This window comes from Eretmochelys imbricata, chromosome 14, assembly GCF_965152235.1.
Source record: "Eretmochelys imbricata isolate rEreImb1 chromosome 14, rEreImb1.hap1, whole genome shotgun sequence".
Classification (NCBI taxonomy): Eukaryota; Metazoa; Chordata; order Testudines; family Cheloniidae; genus Eretmochelys; species Eretmochelys imbricata.
The window spans coordinates 3941173-3960354 of record NC_135585.1 but is presented as its reverse complement, the minus strand read 5'-3'; the positions used below and the strand labels follow the sequence as shown (position 1 = coordinate 3960354).

The 19182-nt window shown below is 61.7% G+C and overlaps 1 protein-coding gene across 1 annotated transcript in view; it reads right to left on the bottom strand.

The window, feature by feature from the left end:
* Positions 1-216: 216 nt before the first annotated feature.
* Positions 217-19182, bottom strand: part of SDK2 (sidekick cell adhesion molecule 2) — a 169377-nt gene continuing 150411 nt past the window's right edge. Inside the window, exons 34-45 of the mRNA XM_077833358.1 lie at positions 18810-18863; positions 18335-18436; positions 17768-17883; positions 15596-15782; positions 13659-13796; positions 11949-12110; positions 11518-11643; positions 10139-10303; positions 9138-9278; positions 6116-6254; positions 5363-5510; positions 217-570 (exon numbers count right to left, since the gene is read on the bottom strand). Coding sequence (XP_077689484.1) covers positions 217-570; positions 5363-5510; positions 6116-6254; positions 9138-9278; positions 10139-10303; positions 11518-11643; positions 11949-12110; positions 13659-13796; positions 15596-15782; positions 17768-17883; positions 18335-18436; positions 18810-18863 — 1832 coding nt within the window. The remainder of the gene's footprint in view (positions 571-5362; positions 5511-6115; positions 6255-9137; positions 9279-10138; positions 10304-11517; positions 11644-11948; positions 12111-13658; positions 13797-15595; positions 15783-17767; positions 17884-18334; positions 18437-18809; positions 18864-19182) is intronic.

Below are 19182 nucleotides of genomic sequence, written 5' to 3'. Positions count from 1 at the left end.
GGTCCTTTCAAGGGGTTCCTCTTCTACAGGGCTCCATGCGCCTCTGGAAGCAGCAAATGATTAGAATCCGAACTGGGTCCGCGTGTCTCTCCCCGGCCGGCGCTGGGCTCGCCCTGCCGGGGTGTCTCCTTCGCCTCGGAAAAAATAACTCTGGACGTAAACGTGGGTTTGGGATTTTTCGTCCTTTTTCGCTTTTCTTTATTTCTTTTGAAACCATCAAACAAAAGAAGAAAATCCCGCTATGGGGGCTCGAGAGCCCGGAGCCAGGCTGCTGGGGGGGCGGTACAGGGTGCTCTGTTGGCTGGGGGGGTTGACGGGCGTCTGGGGGGTTGGAGTCCTACTGACTTTGGGCCGGAAGAGGCTGCCTTGCTGGGTGCTGGTGCTGTTGGCCAAGGGGCAGTGGTCGGGGTCGCCGGAATCGCTCTCCGTGTAGCTGTAGGCCGGGGCCCGTGAGATGCCCTTCTGCTGGCGCCGCCAGGAGTTGTAGTAGGTCGGGTCGCTGATGTAGTGGTTGACGAAGGAGTGGGCCTTCTGGTGGGTCTGATCCACTTCGTACTCGCTGTCGCTCCCCTGAAGAGACAGAGCGCTGGGTTACGACAGGTCTGGCTGTGCCCGGCTGCAGCCCTCAGCCGGCCCGACAAGCACATGCCCGCAAGGACACGGTGCTAGTAGAAGGAGCTGAGGAAACAGCCGCTGGGCAGTGCCACCAGCAGCCCACTGGGCACTGGACTTGTGAGAGGCATCTTGGAAACCGTGACCCTACACGACATCAGAGCAAGACGCCTGCATCTGACTCCTTCACCACCGCACCCATCCTGCAGGCAGGGGAGGGGGTTGGCAGGTGGGCAGCAGCCCCTCCCTGTGTATCCACTGAGCTCAGGGGACCGGGGTCTCCCGTACACTGGTGTGAGCCCAGAGTGATTCCATGGAACCGCACTAGAGTAAGGGAGGGTCAGAATTGGGCCCTGGGGGAAGCTGGTGATAGAGCACGACCAGACCCAGCGCTTGTCCCAGCCTGGCGTCCCTTCCCCAATGACCAGACCCGGACCCCGTCCTGGCCTGGTGTCCCTTCCCGATGACCAGGCCCAGTGCCCACCCCGGCCTGGTGTCCCTTCCCGATGACCAGGCCCAGTGCCCACCCTGGTGTCCCCGATGACCAGGCCCAGCGCCCGCCCTGGCAGCGCTGATCCTACGCGCCGTCTCTGGGAACAGCCAGAGTTATTTCTGTCAGAGGGCAAGGTGGGGAGGACGGGGGAAGAAGAGAGAGCTCAGGCAGAGGCTGGGTTGGCTCGCGTCCCTCCTTTCAACTCGCCCTCTGCTTTCCATAATTGAATTCAGCTTCCCCCTTCTCCAAGGCACAATGGCCCCATTCATCAGGAAGCTCAGGCCGGCCAGGAAAGCAATCAAGTGACAGCTTTCAGCTAGCTCAGCTCTGAACAGCTCCTCAAAGACACTCAACCATGATAATGCAAAGGGGGGTTAACTTGGACTTGCCTCCACTTTGCAGGCAAAGAAAAGGCCAGGCAAGGCCCAGGATTATGGGGCAGCTGGGGGGTTGCTGAAGATCTGCAAAGTCCTGGAGAGCAGGAAGCCCTCAGCTGCCTGTTCCCCTCCGTGGCTCTGAGACACAAGCCTGCACCAGGCTCAGGTGATGGGAGCGGCCACCGAATTCCCAGCTGTGCCACAGATGCCCCGAGTAAGCGTCACTGCACTTGTGGGGGCCCCAGCTCTCCAGCCTTTGTCTTCTCTGCTCCGAGTGCGAGGCCCTCTCCATGCGGGGCTACCCAGTGCCTGGAACAAGGGGGTCCTGATCTCTGGGGGCACCTGCAGGAGCTCCTGTCGTGGGGCTACACAGGCAGGCTTGGTACTCACGCAGCACCCACGTCTCCACCCCCTCGGGCTCCCTCTGCTCCTTCCCAGCGCTCTGCCACGGCTTGGTCGCGCAGCTACAGTCCTCCAAGGCATAGGGAGGAAAGAGCCGGTCGGCCGGGTTCTCAGAGCCAGCTGGGCCAGATGCCCACTCCCTGCACTTCGGTAGCATAAAGGAGCTATGGGTGCAAGTGAAAGGGCAAAGGGACCTTGGTGTAAAAGAGATGCAGGCATTATGAGTCAGAGTCAGATCTCAGCTACACCCAGAACGTCCCCCCCAACTCAGAGGGGATTTGCCTGGCTGCAACTGACAGAAGGATCTGGCCTGTCACCTTTGCCCGCTGCTCCGGGCGCGTACCATAATCCTGCTCTGAGGCTTAGGTTATTCCCTAGGTGCGCTCAGCACTGGCCACTCCCAAGTGAGGGTCCTGCAGGGCGGGAAGAACCAGTGCACCAGGAAGTCGAGTGGCTCAGCTGAGACAGTTGCGAAGTGGGATTAGCAGGCACGGGCCCGCTGCTCGCCCCACGTGGCCGGCGCGAGGTGCTGCATGACCACTCGACCGTCTTCGAGTTGCTGTCACAGCCCAGGGGCTAATGAGAGCGCTGAGCGGCAGGGTCTGTTTTGGCCTCGCCATCACTCACAGTCTTCCAGATGGAGTGGGGATTCCAGGCAGCCATTTGAATCTCAGCCCCCAAGGCCACTGCAGGAGAGGGGCTCGTTTAGGCAGGCCTCGTTAGGGGCCAGTCCCAGCACAGCTGCAGCATCTGCACCTGGAAATGCACGGCCGGCCGGGAGAAACCGGGTTCCGTAATGGGAGGTCCTGGGGGAATACTCGGTTTCCGGGGGTCTCTCTCTAGCCCCGTCCTGTTCCCAGGCGTATCGCTGCCAAGGGTCTCCCTGAACCTTGGCCTGGACCCTGAGGCCACTGCTCTACATGCGTTGCATCCGAGAGTGCTAAAGGAGTTGGCGGCTGTGATTGCAGAGCCATTGGCCATTATCTTTGAAAACTCATGGCGATCGGGGGAGGTCCCAGACGACTGGAAAAAGGCTAATGTAGTGCCCATCTTTAAAAAAGGGAAGAAGGAGGATCCTGGGAACTACAGGCCAGTCAGCCTCACCTCAGTCCCTGGAAAAATCATGGAGCAGGTCCTCAAGGAATCAATTCTGAAGCACTGAGAGGAGAGGAAAGTGATCAGGAACAGTCAGCATGGATCCACCAAGGGCAAATCATGCCTGACTAATCTAATTGCTTTCTAGGACGAGATAACTGGTTCTGTGGATGAAGGGAAAGCAGTGGACGTGTTGTTCCTTGACTTTAGCGAAGCTTTTGACACGGTCTCCCACAGTATTCTTGCCAGCAAGTTAAAGAAGTATGGGCTGGGTGAATGGACTATAAGGTGGATAGAAAGCTGGCTAGATCGTCAGGCTCAATGGGTAGTGATCAATGGCTCCATGTCTAGTTGGCAGCTGGTATCAAGTGGAGTGCCCCAAGGGTCGGTCCTGGGGCTGGTTTTGTTCAACATCTTCATAAATGATCTGGAGGATGGTGTGGATTGCACCCTCAGCAAGTTTGCAGATGATACTAAAATGGGAGAAGAGGTAGATATGCTGGAGGGTACGGATAGGATACAGAGGGACCTCGACAAATTGGAGGATTGGGCCAAAAGAAATCTGATGAGGTTCAACAAGGACAAGTGCAGAGTCCTGCACTTAGGACGGAAGAATCCCATGTACCGCTACAGACTAGGGACCGAATGGCTCGGCAGCAGTTCTGCAGAAAAGGACCTAGGGGTTACAGTGGATGAGAAGCTGGATATGAGTCAGCAGTGTGCCCTTGTTGCCAAGAAGGCCAATGGCATTTTGGGATGTATAAGTAAGGGCATTGCCAGCAGATCGAGGGCCGTGATTGTTCCCCTCTATTCGACATTGGTGAGGCCTCATCTGGAGTACTGTGTCCAGTTTTGGGCCCCACACTACAAGAAGGATGTGGAAAAATTGGAAAAAGTCCAGCGGAGGGCAACGAAAATGATTAGGGGACTGGAACACATGAGTTATGAGGAGAGGCTGGGGGAACTGGGGATATTTAGTCTACGGAAGAGAAGAATGAGGGAGGATTTGATAGCTGCTTTCAACTACTTGAAAGGGGGTTCCAAAGAGGATGGCTCTAGTCTGTTCTCAGTGGTAGCAGATGACAGAACAAGGAGTAATGGTCTCAAGTTGCAGTGGGGGAGATTTAGGTTGGATATTAGGAAAAACTTTTTCACTAGGAGGGTGGTAAAACACTGGAATGCGTTGCCTAGGGAGGTGGTGGAATCTCCTTCCTTAGAAGTTTTTAAGGTCAGGCTTGACAAAGCCCTGGCTGGGATGATTTAGTTGGGGATCGGTCCTGCTTTGAGCAGGGGGTTGGACTAGATGACCTCCTGAGGTCCCTTCCAACCCTGATATTCTATGATTCTATGGCCCAAAGAGAGGTTGTGTCAGATGGGGACACAGGCTTCCCTGGGGTCCTGGAGCAGCTGTTCCCTTGGTGGAGAGCTGGGCAAAACACTCGACAGCTCACGGCGTGGTCAAGGCAGTGCAAGGTAGCCAGCTGGGGTTTGATACCAGTGTGGAGGGAGCCCGTAGTGCGGGCCTGTTTCCACTGTCCCTGGGTATATTCAGCTTCTGGCAGTTACCGCAGCTCAGATTCCAGCCTCCTGGATTTGCTCAACTCCCCACTGTGCGAACGCCCGGCTCCCCGCTCCGACACCAGGAAAGCCAGGGTCCCATTGTGCCCTGGCCATGCTGGTCGCTGCGGAGCATCCTGCTAGGGTTCTGGCTGTCTGAGCAGTAAAGCAGGGGCATGCTGGTGCATTGGGGACAGGCCAAAGCCTCCGACCCCCACCCATGTGCTGTGCCAGCTGGGGCAGAACAAACAGTCCCGGGGGCACATGCCAGGGGACAGGAGTTTTGTGTCCGTCAGGCCCAGCTGAGAAGCTAAACTACAACCCTGGGTGCTCTGGGGGTGACCCATGCCCGTGGTGCTGCCCAGTGTGCATGGGGGGCAGCCTGCCTGCAAACAGGGAAAGAGCCTTTGGTGTTGCATGCCCCAAGGCGGAAACCCCGGGCAGCAATGGGGATTCTACCAGGAATTAGTCGGGGGCGGGGAACTGTATCATCCTCCCTTTCCCAGCATGCACAGGAACACACTCCTGTTCCCGATCCCCTTTGCTGGGTGCGGAGAGGTGATGAGGACCAGGGGATGCAGCTGACAGAGGGGACAGGAACTGTGGGGGACGATGGGGGCAGCCAGCCTGGGGATCCCAGGCATGGGGTGCAATTTTCCCCCACAGGGGGCAATGGCTGAATGGGGTGGGGAGGCCTATCTGACCCCTGCCTCCAACCCCTTGGGCCGCAGATGCTTCTCACCCTCTAGCCAGGCCCTGCCATGAGCATGTGCTGCCCCCCAGCCCTGCCGAGCTGAGAGCCCTGGCCCCGGCGGGCCCCCCTCACCTGGGAGTCGGAGATCTCGGAGGGCTTCTCCGTCAGGCTGCTGCTCTCGGCCGGGATGAGGTCGTTGTACTTGGTGACGTCCTCGTCGGAGTAATGCAGGCTCCCGGGGCTGGGCCGCGGCGGGGACCTCGGCAGGGACACGGAAGCTCTACGTTTCGTTTGGAAGGGGAGAACTCTGGCGCTGGAGATGATCCCCCGGGCCCCGCTTGGGCAGACCAGCCACGGCCACCCCTGCAGGCCCCACCTGAGCCCATTGACGCCCGCCCCCGTGACCTCTGGGCGCTAGCAGGGCTGTTCAGAGCACCCCAGCCGTCCCCACTGCAGTCTGCTGGCCTCTGGGGCTGAGCCATTAACCAGCGGGGTCCCGGCGGCTCCGGCTTCCTCTCCTGCCGAGCAATCCTGTGGGATGCCTGTGGGCTTTGCTTCGGCACAGCTGGGGTCCCGGCTCCAGATGCTTCAGAGCAATGCTAGCCCCCGCCCGCCTCGACAGCCCTGAGTGAGGGGCGAGCAGCGGCAGCCCCACTGAGCTGACGGCTGGAGGTGGAGGGCCCGATCCGGAGCCACGTCCAACCCCTGTGTTGCTCCGGGCTTCCCCTCCCCGCCCAGAACCACCTGCGGGTGCGGATGGTGTTGGGGAGCGTCCGGCAGGTGCTCGCACACCAGTAAGCCGGCCAGTGGGGCACAGTGGGGGCGGGGGCCTGGCCCCAGATCTCTTGCTGGGCACACAGAGCCCTGGGCCCCTGTGGCCGGTACCTGGTGTAGATGCCGTTCTTCCTGCAGAAGGAGTTCTTGACGGAGAGGCGCCGGTTGTTGAGCTCCAGGGCCGGGAAGCTGCCCTCGTCCAGACTCACCATCTCGCCGTGGCTCAGTGCGTTCGCCTTGGAGTTGTTCCCTGTCGGGGCGGGGGGGAAGCCATCAGCTGGGGCAGCGCCGAGCCCCGTGGGGAACCCGCACATCACACACCCGGCTACGGGACCGGCTCAGACTCCTGGGCCGACCCTCCCGGACATGCTGTGGGGAGCGGCCTGGAGACGAGCAATGGGATTTGGAACGGAAGTCCCCCCCAAAAGTCGAGGGAGAAAGGGGGAGCAGGCAGGTGTACTGGAGCCAGGGGTTCCCCAGGCCAATGACCCCCCTCTCTCTCCGCAGATGCGTGGGCATAGGAAACCCCCCAGCTCAGCCAGCGGGCACCCCGCCCAGCAAGCTCAGTGGCTATAAAGGGGTAGGGCAGCCTTCACCCGTCCCATCTCATCACTCAGTCTGGTCTGCACCAGTGCCAGCCACAGCTTCGAACTGGGCTGGGAGGGCTCAGGGAACGAGCTCACCCCCCGCTCTCCAGCCAGCCCTTGGATCCCAGGGCTGCGGCGCCTCCGTGGGGCTGGCTCAAGGCTGGGGTGCTGCTCTTCACAGGTCCCCAGCGTGGCCGGGGGGCACGGGTTACGCAGAGCTCCCGGTGCCAGCCCACCCCCTGGAGGCGTGAGGAGCGGGCCGCATGGCTGGTGCTCTGCTGGAAGTTGGTCTCAGCTCTGTGTCTGGCCAGCCCTGCTCGCTACGCTGCGAGCGTGGTAAAATCCTGCCCGGCATGCAATCTGCTAAGTGCCCAGGCCCTCTGGCACGCTGCGCCTAGCGGTGGGGGAGCAGGCCCTGGGCAAATCAGGGCTGAGCATCAGGAGATCTGCGTCCCAGCTCTGCCAGCAGTTCACTGGGCAAATCACCACCTGCTTGTGACTCATTTCAGAGTAACAGCCGTGTTAGTCTGTATTCGCAAAAAGAAAAGGAGTACTTGTGGCACCTTAGAGACTAACCAATTTATTTGAGCATGAGCTTTCGTGAGCTACAGCTCACTTCATCGGATGCATACCGTGGAAACTGCAGCAGACTTTATATATACACAGAGAATATGAAACAATACCTCCTCCCACCCCACTGTCCTGCTGGTAATAGCTTATCTAAAGTAATCTTCAGGTTAGGCCATTTCCAGCACAAATCCAGGTTTTCTCACCCTCCACCCCCCCACACAAATTCACTCTCCTCCTGGTGATAGCCCATCCAAAGTGACAACTCTACACAATGTGCATGATAATGAAGTTAGGCCATTTCCTGCACAAATCCTGGATTATCATGCACATTGTGTAAAGAGTTGTCACTTTGGATGGGCTATCACCAGCAGGAGAGTGAATTTGTGTGGGGGGTGGAGGGTGAGAAAACCTGGATTTGTGCTGGAAATGGCCTAACCTGATGATTACTTTAGATAAGCTATTACCAGCAGGACAGTGGGGTGGGAGGAGGTATTGTTTCATATTCTCTGTGTATATATAAAGTCTGCTGCAGTTTCCACGGTATGCATCTGATGAAGTGAGCTGTAGCTCACGAAAGCTCATGCTCAAATAAATTGGTTAGTCTCTAAGGTGCCACAAGTACTCCTTTTCTTTTTGCTTGTGACTCAGTTTCCCCATCCCTAAAACGGGGATACTGATGCTTCCTGATCGCCCGCATGGGTTAACTCTTTAATGTCTATAAAGTGCTTTGAGATCCCTGAAGGGCAAGTGCTGGGGTTGGGCAGAGGGTTCCTCTGCAAACAGCTGCACAAGTTGCCCGGCTCTGGTCCCTTGGGGCCCCACTGCTCCCTGCCTTCCAGCCGGGGTGGGCGTTTCCTGGTGCAGAGCTGCCGTCAGACACCGGCACCAGCGGAGCGAACGGTGCGGTGGCATTTCACACCCACGATGCCCAGGTAGGAGCAATGACCCAGCAGCAGGGGGGCGGAGAATCGGGCCCCTTGGCGTCTAACTCTGGGCCCCACGAACCCAGGCACCAGTGCTAGAGGCTCTGGGTGCGACTCGCCCCAGGACTCCAGGCTCCCAGCGCCAGGCGTCTCTCCCTTGCTCTGCTACACAAGTGTATTGACTGAGCAGGGCGGGCGGCATTAGCCCCACAATCTGAGCCCTTCATTTGGCTAAGAAAACAGAGCCGCATTTACAAACCCCATGACCCTTCCTGCCGCTGGCAGCTCACCATGAGAGAAGCTGTTCGTTGGATCCTTAGCTCCCAGGACCATTAACACAGCCCGCGAGGCACTTTTCTAACCCGTGTCTGTGGCAAAGCAGGGGTGGGATGGGCCGGTTGTGCTGGGGGGACGGTTCTGGTGTCGCTCCTCTCCTGTCAGCAGAGCAGCTCGCGGGCCAGTGGCAGAAGGTGACAAGGTCTCACCCGCAGGCCAGGGCAGCGAAGGGAAAGGCTCCCACTGATCAGGCTGCTGGGGGGGGCTTTCGGGGAAACTTCCCAGCGCTGGGGGGCCGGGGCAGGCCCCATGCCCAGCCCAGGAATGCCAGGGCGCACCCCGACGCTGGCTCCCCCGGCTTTGGAGTCACCAATTCAGCCATGTCCCACCCTAACACCAGGGTTAGGGGGTGCAGGGAGGTACGTGAACCATAACAACTAGGGCAAAAGCTGATGGAGACCCCTGGCCCTCCACTGGTATATCCAGGCACACCTCCAGCAGAGCGGCGCTGGTCTACCCCAGCCACGCGGCCAGGCCCTCTGGGGTGCAAGCTGCAGGCAGGGAAGGCGAAACGCAATCTCCCGTACCCAGGCACGGCTCTCGGGTTCCCAGCACTGCACCTCTGTCTTTGACACCGGGGCAGCTCGGAGCCAGCCCCCCTGGTTCCCAGCACCTTGCCCCCGGCTGGGTGAGTCTGGGGGCTGCTCCTCCCACGCCGCAGCCTCCGTGGCACCACGTCCCCCTAGGCCGGGCCGGGCAGCCCCGCTGGGCGCTCACCTGCATCTGACTTCTTGGCATACTTCTTGCTCTGCCCGCGGATGATGAGGACGAAGACCAGCAGGAGGATGAAGATGAGCCCGACCAAGGCGATGACCACCAGGAACCACCACTCCTCGTAGAAGGGGTTGGCTTTCTGGGCTGGAAGGCAGCCGTAGAGAGCAGGGTGAGTCCCCCACCCCCCTGCTGGCTCACACCCTGGGGCCTGTCCTGGGTGCTAGCGGGGCTTGGAGCTTGTTTGTGTGTTGGGATGGGACCTAACTCATTCCAGGGACTCTTCCTCTGCTCCCGAGGAACCCCAATAGACTTGCAAACAACGAACCTGTTGAACTGGGGGGCTGGGATAGCAGGGGGCTGGGAGGGGGAGTTGGGGGCATTGGCAGAGCGAGGGGGAGAGTCCAGGGCTGGGTGGGCAGGGGCAATGGGTCAGGAGTGAGGGGCCCTGGCAGAGCTGTGTGGGAGCCCAGGGCTGGGCTGGCAGGGGCGATGGGTGGGGAGTGAGGGGCATGGGCAGTGTCTGTGGGGAGGGAAGGGGAATCACAGTACGGTGACTGCCAGGTGTCCTGGCCGTATCTGTCCATTTTCAGGCACCCGAGCGGAGCTGCCAAGAGTTTTCTTGTTTCCAAGGAAGCAGGTGCCCATGCGCATGGAGAGATCACCCCCTTCCCAGGAGCGGCTGCTCCAGTGCCCTTTAACTCAGCCCCCCACCTCCTCCGCTGAGCTCCCCTCCAGTCCCGGCCCCTGCCCCCAGGGCGCTGACAGCACCTGCTGCCCCCCACCTCCTCTGTTGCTGGTTTCCCCAAGTGCTCGATCCCCTCCCCTCCTGGCCCTCCAGCCCGGGGGCAGGGGAAATGGGCTGCAGGGAGGGAGGTACATTAGGTGGGACAGGGTGGATGAGGTGGTCCCTGCCTCCCTGTGGCATGAACCCTCCTTCCTGGCACAGCGGCCCCACAGACAGGCCAGGAGAGCAGCCTGGGGCACGTCCCTCCCAGCCCCAGCACCTGAGATGGAGGGGGAGGGTGCACTGGGTGTCCCGTAGCCGTAGTCGTTGACGGCGATGACCCGGAAGTCGTAGCTGACCCCCTGCTTCAGGATGTCCATGCTGAAGGTGTAGGAGGTCACCTCCCTGGGGATGTCCTTGATAAGGATGTCCCACAGCCCCTCGTCTGGAAGAGAGGAGAGGCGCCCAGCTTGGTGAGGGGCGGGAGCGGCCCTAGAGAGCCAGGGGTGGGTGCACGGGTGGGGGGCAGAAGGCAGCAAATTCCTCGCCCCAAGTGATGGGTGCAAAGGTCCTGGCTGAACGGCACACACGGCATGAGGGTCTGGAGTCAGCACCTTTGGGTGGCAGGGGTCCTCTGAGCTAACAGGGGATCGCCATCTGCTGCAGCAGCACCAGGGCTTGTACCTCCCTGGGTCTTCAGCCACCGGAGGGTTGCCTGACTGTAACCGGCTGTTCCATTGCCGTGCACGCTGGGCTTCCCCCGCGCTCTGTGCATCTGGCCCTCCTTTCCCCGTGCTCAGTGCGGCCGGCTCTCCTTCCCCCGCGCACTGGGAGGCTGGCCCTTCTTCCCCCCACGCTCTGGGAGGCTGGCCCTCCTTCCCCCGTGCTCTGGGAGGCTGGCCCTCCTTCCCCCCACGCTCTGTGCATCTGGCCCTCCTTACCCCCGTGCTCGGTGCGGCTGGCTCTCCTTCCCCCGCGCTCTGTGCATCTGGCCCTCCTTACCCCCGAGCTCGGTGCGGCTGGCTCTCCTTCCCCCGTGCTCTGGGAGGCTGGCCCTCCTTACCCCCGTGCTCTGTGCATCTGGCCCTCCTTAGCCCCGTGCTCTGTGCATCTGGCCCTGCTTACCCCCATGCTGTGTGTGGCCGGCTCTTCTTCCCCCATGCTCTGTGCGGCAAGGGGTCCCAGAGCGCGCTGCCCCACTCCCCCACCGGCCGCTCTGCGTGTGGTGCCGGTGGGGTTACAAAAGCAGGGCTGCCCTGGCAGCGGTTCTGCCAGGCGAAGTGGCTGGGGAACCCAGGTACAACCCAGTAGAACCTGCCTGGCGTAACCCCATTCGGTCCCGCACTGTAGAAAGGCCCCACGTGGGTTAGCATGGGTTACCTCAGCCTCCCTGCCTGGCGTCTGCCCACACCACCCACCGCAGCAACCTCTCAGGCCCTGGGGAGGCGCCGTCTAGAGTGGAAGGTGCTCAGGGGTGCCCATAGGGCCTGGTCCTGCGGTGGGCCCCAGGGGCCCAGGTGCCTTGCGAGGCCACCAGCACGTGTCCTGCCCTGTAGGGATGGCAGCCGTGGGGCAGAGCTGGGCCCTGTGTTCCTGCCAGGCCAGTGGCGGGGGGAGGGAGGGGCGGGGGAATGCATGGGGAGGGGTCACGTACGGTACCTGAGGGCCGGGCCTCGATGACGGATCGGGTGATGGGCCCCTTGCCGGGATCCCCATTCGCCCAGTGGATAGTGATGGCTGAGCCATACCGGGAGATGAAGGGCTCACCCGGTGGCCCAGGGGCACCTGGCAAACCACAACAAAACACATTGTAACAGGGAGAAAAACCACAACCTTCCCCTAACATCGCTGGGGGCGGGGGAGCCCAGCCCCCTGCCCTCCTCTCTTCTCAGCCCCCCATGGCTCCAACCCCCACGTCCAACCCCGACTGCCCATCCAGGCTCCCACTACATTGGCCCATGGGGCCCTTCAGGTGAATCCTTCCTGCTGCAGAGATCTGTGCTCGCGGGAATCCTGGGGGACCCTCCCCCCATCACAAAGCCACCCCCCGCCCCCGAGAGGCAGCGTGAGCCTGCGCGGCAGTGCCGTACCTTCCCCCGGCCCCGTGGTGACATTGGCCTCGATCTCGGGCCCGTAGGCGAAGGTTTTGGCCCGGATCCGGAACCTGTATGTCACGCCCTCCGCCAGGTCCTTCACCTTCATCCACAGGGGGCTGTTCCCCTTCACGTCCACCGTCACGATCTTACTCACGCCTGGGGGGCAGAGGGCACAGACGTGGCATGCAGAAATCCTGGCGCCCACCCCACCCTCACAGTGCCAGGATCTGGCGTTGGGGAAGAGAGCTGCAAGCCTGGTGCTGAGTGTGGCCAAACCAACCCCATCCAGTGTGAAATCCAGGCCTGAACCCACCTTGCTCTGGCCTATGTGGGGCAGCGACGCCCTGCAGCACAATTCCGGAGTAGCCGGGCTGGTGTCTCTGGTCTGGGGACTGGATCCCAGGTCTCCTGCACTGTAGCCCAGGCTGTGTCTGTTAACATTCACCTACATGGCCCAGCGAGTCCCATGTCCTGCCCCCAGTACCCTGTCGGGGCTGCTTTGCAGGAAGCACATAATGCTCCCTGCTAGCTAGCACAAGGAGAGCCTTCCTGACCCCGCGGGATCAGCGCATGCCCTGAAGCATGCCCTTTGCTTGGCAGAACCCCAGGCCCCCGTGCGCTGTGGGCGGCAAGCCGGGTTTGCAGGATCAAAGGACAACCTGCATGGCGCAGGTTCAAAGGAGAAGCCCCCCCTGCCGCTCCCTGGGGTCACTGCGGCCCGCCTCCAGAGCCCTTGCTTCACAGCCCTTCCTCTGAACCCGACTCTCAGAAGCCCAGGTGGCAGCAGGGAACACTGAGCAGCCATTGTCCCCCCGGCTACCCCACCCGCGCGCTTCGCTGCATTCTCAGGCTCTCTCCTGCCCACTCTGGACGGCCCATCAGCCGCTCGGGGAGGAGGGGGGAGCCAACGCTCCCCCTCTTTTGTCTGTTGCTCCGGACGTAACAGCTCGGGTAGGGGAGCTGGGGTGGTGGCAGCGGTGGGCCGGGCTACCGGGGGCACTGCAGAGAGACGAGGGAGGGAGGCGCTAGACTCCAGCTCTGAAGACGTGACGAAGGATCATTAGAGCTGGCTGCACTGGGATGTTTTGGCCCCATGAGAATTCCACTGCAGATGCTCTGCCCGATTTTGTTTTGGTTTGGTTTTTTTCTGAATCCCGGAAACTTTTCACCAACAAAGGGTCTTGGGCCAAAATTCTCCATTTTGTTGAAAAAACCATTTTCACCGTCAAAATGGCGGGACAGAATGTGCACGGGCGCGCTCAGAACCAGGCATCCCTGTGTCTCTCCGAGCCCTTTGCACAGTGACCTATGGGACAAACCCAGGGTTGCCCTGGCCTCGCTGCCCTGCAGCCACCTCTGGGGAGGAACACAGGAAAGGTTTTAAAGTGAACAGCAACAGAAGGGAATGGCACAAGCGGGAGTTGGGCCGGGACGCTGGGCTGGTCCCCAAAGCCTAGTGATGAGTGGCAGGCGGCCACAGAGAGATTCTACCCCATGCTGCTCAGCACATCCGCCTGGCCTGGGGTAAATTTAATCCTTCCCCAGAAACAGATTTTCCTGCCACCCAGGCTCCTTTACCACCTTTGCTTCCCCACTCCGCAGGGAGCGGTGGCCCCTGAACCCCCAACACACCCTGCCCCCCGCAGCCAATGGCCCTGCCGTACCTCCACCCCCCGCCCCGCCTGTTGAGCCCTGGACCCTTACCATCCACAGGCGTGCAGGGCTCATAGACCAGCCTGTACCCTTCCAGGATGCCATTGGGCAGCAGAGGCGGCTCCCAGGAGACGTTCACCGAGGTGGTGGTCAGCTCGCTGAACCTGATGGTGCTGGGGGCGCTGGGGGCTGCATGGAGAAAGCAGAGGGGCTTTGCAGACTTCCCCCGGGTGAGGGAGGAGAGGAGTGTAGATCCCGCTGGCCCCCCTCGCTCCTCTGCCAGCTCGTCCTGGGTTTGCTGGGGGGGCGGTTGGCGAGCGAGGCCGTGGGAAAGGGATGGATTCAGTCACACTACGTCAGCATTAACGGGTGTGTGTTTGTGACCTGCCTGAATTCCCCCCCTCCCCGCAAGTCCTCCTGAGCAGGTGAGGGAAGCAGACAGGCAGTCCCTCGGAGCTGGGGAGGGGTGGGGGGTGGGCCTGGAGACTGTGTGAGTTTGTGTTCTGTGTTTGAAAGACTTTGCCCAAGTTTGGGTTACCAGGAGAGAGACACTGGACTGGGGCCTAGAGGGCCAGCATGCACCTGAGGACTCACTAAATGGGACCCTGGGAGGGGGTCACTTGAGACACTTTTGGACCAAGTGAGTTCTTAAAGGGCCCTTAGGAGGGGGGGACATTGAGGCAGGGCGCGATGGAGCAACCTTGGACCATGAGGGGGCATTCAGGAGGTGGCTGTCTGTGGTACAGTGAGTTAGCTGAGAACTCCAAACTCATCCCGCCAGTGCCAACTCCCCAGTAACACCCTCCTTGTGGGGCTGGACTCTTCAGGACCCCCCTCTTCCCACCGCAACTCCAGAAAAGAGTGAGAGAACCAAGTGCTCCAGACCCAATAGGAAACAACTGATGGGCCCTGCTGGGCCCCTCTCTGCTTCTCCTCTGCAGAGCTATGCAGCCCCCGCATGTCTGGGCTGTGTCTCCTCCTGACACCAGCGTGCCTCTGGTTTCTCTGTGGACCAGCTCCCTGCCAAGACACCTTGCATGTCTGGGTTATTTGGGCAAATGCTGACGCATTACCTCTCGGGCAGGCGGGAGGAGGAAGGGGTTAATGCCCCCATTGCCCTTTTGCCCGGGGGGCAGGAATGGTCAAGGAGAACGAGGCGTTGTTGCAGCGTCCTCAAAGCCTGCCCAGCAGAGTGTCTCCGGGACTTGGCCCCTGAGGCCCCCCCGAAAGGCTGAGAAGGGGGGCCTGCCCCAGCGGGGAACCGCGGAGCTACCTGGGCAGATCCAGCACAAAGAACTGGGGCGATTATTTTCAGCCTCCTCCTTGGTGCTGTGCCAAGAAGAAGCCCAAGGCCGTGACGAGAGGCTGGCTCCGAAACCGCCTCTGCTCCGCCCCTGCGGGTGACGGGCTGGAACCCCAGGGCCAGCTCCTGCACGGGCATCAGCAGGGGCAGCACCGTTGGTGGCAGTGGGGTACCATGGCCAGACACAGCTGTGGATCCGGCCCGGTTCCCCCATGCTGGCTCCGTACCTGGAGTACGTGGATGCACTGGCTGGTTTACTTCTTGAATGGGAAGGGAGGGCGTTGGGGGCTTCAGCAGCCAGGTGTCCCCACAGCATCGTTAACTGCAGAGCCCCGCCCTCGCCTGGCTTCAATCCCAGGCCGAGGCCAAAAGTGGGACGAGTCTGTCAGGTCTCAACCTAGAAGAGCCTCATCTGCAAATAGCACTGAACCACCCCCCAGGAGCACAACTCGGCTCAGCGGCCAGCCTCTGCTCAGGACAGGACCAAAACACAGAGGGACGTGGTGGCAACACACAGGGCTTGGCAGAGCTGGGTGGGGGGATTCCAGGGCTGGGATAAGGCAGGACAGGAGGGGTTGCAGGTTGGGATGGAGCATGTGGGCCGCTGTGCGATCCCTCCTGATTCGCGGCCCCATCAGTGAAAGGAGGATGGGCCCGGTGTCCCCAGGCACGGCAAGGAGCCCACCTGCCTGCTGCGTCCTGCCCCTGACGAGGGCGCTGCGGGGCCCGTCCCCGGCGGCGTTGAAGGCCAAGACGGTGATCAGGTATGAGGTGTATCCCGTGAGGTTCTTCAGCTTGGCCCCATTCTCGGGCAGGAAGAGCGTCTTCACCCGCTCCGTGCCATTCTGGCGCTGGGCCTCCCAGAAATAGATCTGCAGGGGGTGGGGGTTACGGGGAAGAAGAGGGCTGGGGTAAGGCCAGGCCCAATGCTGGCAGGGGCCTGAAATAGCTGCTAGCCCCGCTGATCCCCAGGCGCTCCCCTTCACAGCCTGCTCCCGGCGCTGACCACCCCGGGCTGGGGCTCCCCCCCCACAGACTCAGCTTCCCCCAGATCCAGCCCGTCTGGCTTCTCCTTCTGCAGAGCAGCACCGGGAAGTGGTCCCCGCTGCTGGCCCCTTGGCGGAGCGACTAGGGCGGTGGCTGCTCTGCGGTGGAGGAGATGTAGGGCCATTTATATTTAAGGTCCCCTGACCCCCAAGAAAGACCCAGCCCCATCTTTCAGTGGGACACAGTCAGACACGCTCCAGGAGGAAAGCTCCTGGGCCTTGCCTACCCTACAGTGGTGTAGCCAGGCCAGTGCCCTCTCCTAGGGCTAGTCCGAACAGGAAACACACCCGCTTGGCACAGGGAAGGGGGCAGGGGAATTCAACCAATTTCTCGAAACCTCTGTGAGGGGATATCGATTGCGGGTCAAAAGCAGCTTTTCTGGGTTTAGCTTAAACGCCTCCTGATCAGTTTCAGCCAAGCGCCACCGGGCTGCTCTCAAAGTGAAGTGAGTGTGTCCACATGGGGCTTGCACCGGTTTCATTAAGTCCCATTTTCAGCCCCTCGAAGTTAAAGGCCTGCAGTGTCTGGGTCTGGACAGTTGCAGGTTCTAGAACCAGCAAAGCTCCAGAGGCGTCTCCACTCCAGAAGCCCCCAGAAGCCCCTCTCGGTTTTCAAAGGGCCCAGCCAAACACAGGCCGGGAGCACAGAAGACGCACGCCTGTCTCTGGCTCTGAGTCGGAGAAGGGGCTTTCCTGTGTCCAGAGGAAAGGAGGGAGCAGGGTGCGTCGGCTCCAGGCCATGCTAGATGGAAAATGTGACCCACGTCCCTTGGCTTAGCTAGGTCAGAACCCAGAGAATCAAACGTGGGCTGAGGTCACCCTTGAGCGTTGCCCAAATATCCAGGGAGAGGCTGTACGGTCCCAGCAATCCTGCCCCGGTCCCACTTCCCTGAGAGCTGCAAAGCCACTGCCCAGAACTGGCCCTCTGCAGCACACCCCATGGCCTGGGCATGGGCCCATTCTGCCCCTGCCCGCTGACCCAGTATCCCGCAGCGGTACACCCCCACCAAACTACAGCAAGCGTCAGCTCAGGGGCACAGGCCAACGCCAGCCCTACAGGGGATGCAATGGGGTGGCCGACCAAGCTGAAAGCTCCCACCACCGGGCTGTGGGGCAAAGAAGTCAGGCCCATGTGGAAATGCCAGGGCCCTGCCCAAATCCCAGCTATGCCCTGCTGCAGGGAGTGCCCAGACCCCTGAGAGGGCCTGGAGAACAGGGCTGGTGCGGGATTGGAAGTGAAACCGCGCCATCTGCTGAGCACACCGGGAACTGCGCACAGCTGTGGGGGGGGGTGTGTGGGGGTGTGTACACAAGCGCCATGCCAGCTGACTCAGGGCTGGGCACTGCCCCCGGGGTGGAAGAACCCGCGACGGCTGGGCACTGCAGCTGCAGGGTGGCAACAGACTGAGCAGTGAGGGGTGGTGGCAACATCCCCCGTTCCCATTCCCTTGCAAACCCAATGCCACGGACTGCTGGGCATTAGCCCTCCTGGCTCTGATGGCGTCGGGTCAAACAGGTTCACTGTGCTTTGTATTCCTGGAGCGCCTTCTACCCGAGCATCTCCCAGCCCCGACCAGTTAAACTCAGTCCCTCCTTCACACACCTGGCTCAGTGCTCCTGGCCCTGTTGGCATCAGAGGGAAACTGAGGCACGGAGGGGTTGCTGAGCTGGTGTTGAGTGGGTAGCCAATGGGAACTCTGGGTGCCCAGCTCCCCTCAGTGACGTGCCCCTCGGGGAGCCGGGGCAGAGGGGGGCGGGCTCCTGGGCGCTGTGAGGATTGTAACAGCCAGCGGGAGATGGGGGGCCAGTACCTTATAGCCCTGGATGTCTCCGTTCTGCGCCTCCAGGGGGGGCGGCTCCCACGTGACGTCCAGCTGGGTGGCCGTGGTGGTCTGAACGGCCACGTTCTGCGGCGGGGCGGTGGGCACTACAGAAGGAGAGCGAGTGGGGTGAGAGCGCCCGAGCCCCCCGGCACTCTCGTCCCCCGGCATGGCGGCTGGGGTGCAGGGGGGAGGGGGACATCTGATTGCACCCTCTCCCTGAGGACACCGGGGGTCTCTCCGAGTCCTGCAGCCGCTGTGCCGCCATCCATGGGCCATGGCCACTGAATCCCAGCCCTTCGCCTGCTCAGACGGTGTCCTGCTGCTGGCTGGCGGCCAGGAAGTGGGGCAGGCCGCGGGCACAGGCTGGCTCCTGGCGGGGAAGCGCACGGCAACAGCGACCTGCTCCGGGAGAGGCTCCCTTAGCTCAGCTGGGCAGGGCCCGTGAATTCCCTGGCGAGCGCTGGACGTGGCCAAGGGACGGGGCGGCCCTTAGTGACCAACGGGGGAGTTCAAAGCCTGCCCGGAAGCAGAGATGCCCACACCGCCCTGACTCACCCGCCTCGCCCACGAAGACCTCCTGGGGGGGGCTGGAGGGCCCCTCGCCCGCGGCATTGTATACACTCATGCGGATCTCGTAACGCCTGTGCTTGCTCAGATCTGCAGGGGGTGAGAGGAGGGGAAGTGGGTGCCAGGAAGAGCCGGGCAGGAGCCCATCCACAGGGCCAGGAGCACTGGTGTTTCACCTCCCTCCCATTAACCCCTTCTCTGCCCCCTCAGGGCTAGGCCGGGCGGTGGGGATGTCCTGTCTTGCTGTGATACCCCAGCCGCAGGGGGCAGCTCTGCCGGTACGCCTGCCCCCCGTCCCAGGTACGATGGGGAGCAGTGAAGTGACTAGCGGTCGCCCGTAGGTACCCAGCTAATACCCCGGGCACCCTGCGCTTTCTGGAAGGCGGAGGGGGCGGGGAAGTCAGGAGGGGAGCGACACGCAGACGGACAGAGACGAGCCCCGAAGCAGAGAGCGGAGACTTACTGTCCAGTTCGTGGTGCGTGAGGCCGGCTCCGGTCAGGTTCCGCACGGCGTACCCTGCTGCAGGCGTTGAGAGGGAGCGCAGGGGAGAGCGGTCAGTGGGGTTAGTCACACACAGACAGAACAAGCAGGACGGACGCCCCGCAGGCCTGGGAGTGGCGGGACGGCTGCCAGGGCTAGCGCAGGGGGCAGCGTTGGTTAGCGGGGAGGGAGAAGAAACCCTGTGGAGCTTCACTGCTGCCACCAGGGGTTCAGAGGGGCCCGAGCTGGGGAGCGCCCCGGGAGTGACAGGAGCTGGCTGTGCCCTGCCGTGTGTGTACGCCCTGGGGACTGCCCTCAGACTGCTTCCTGCCTCCCTGGCCCTGGCATGCCCCGG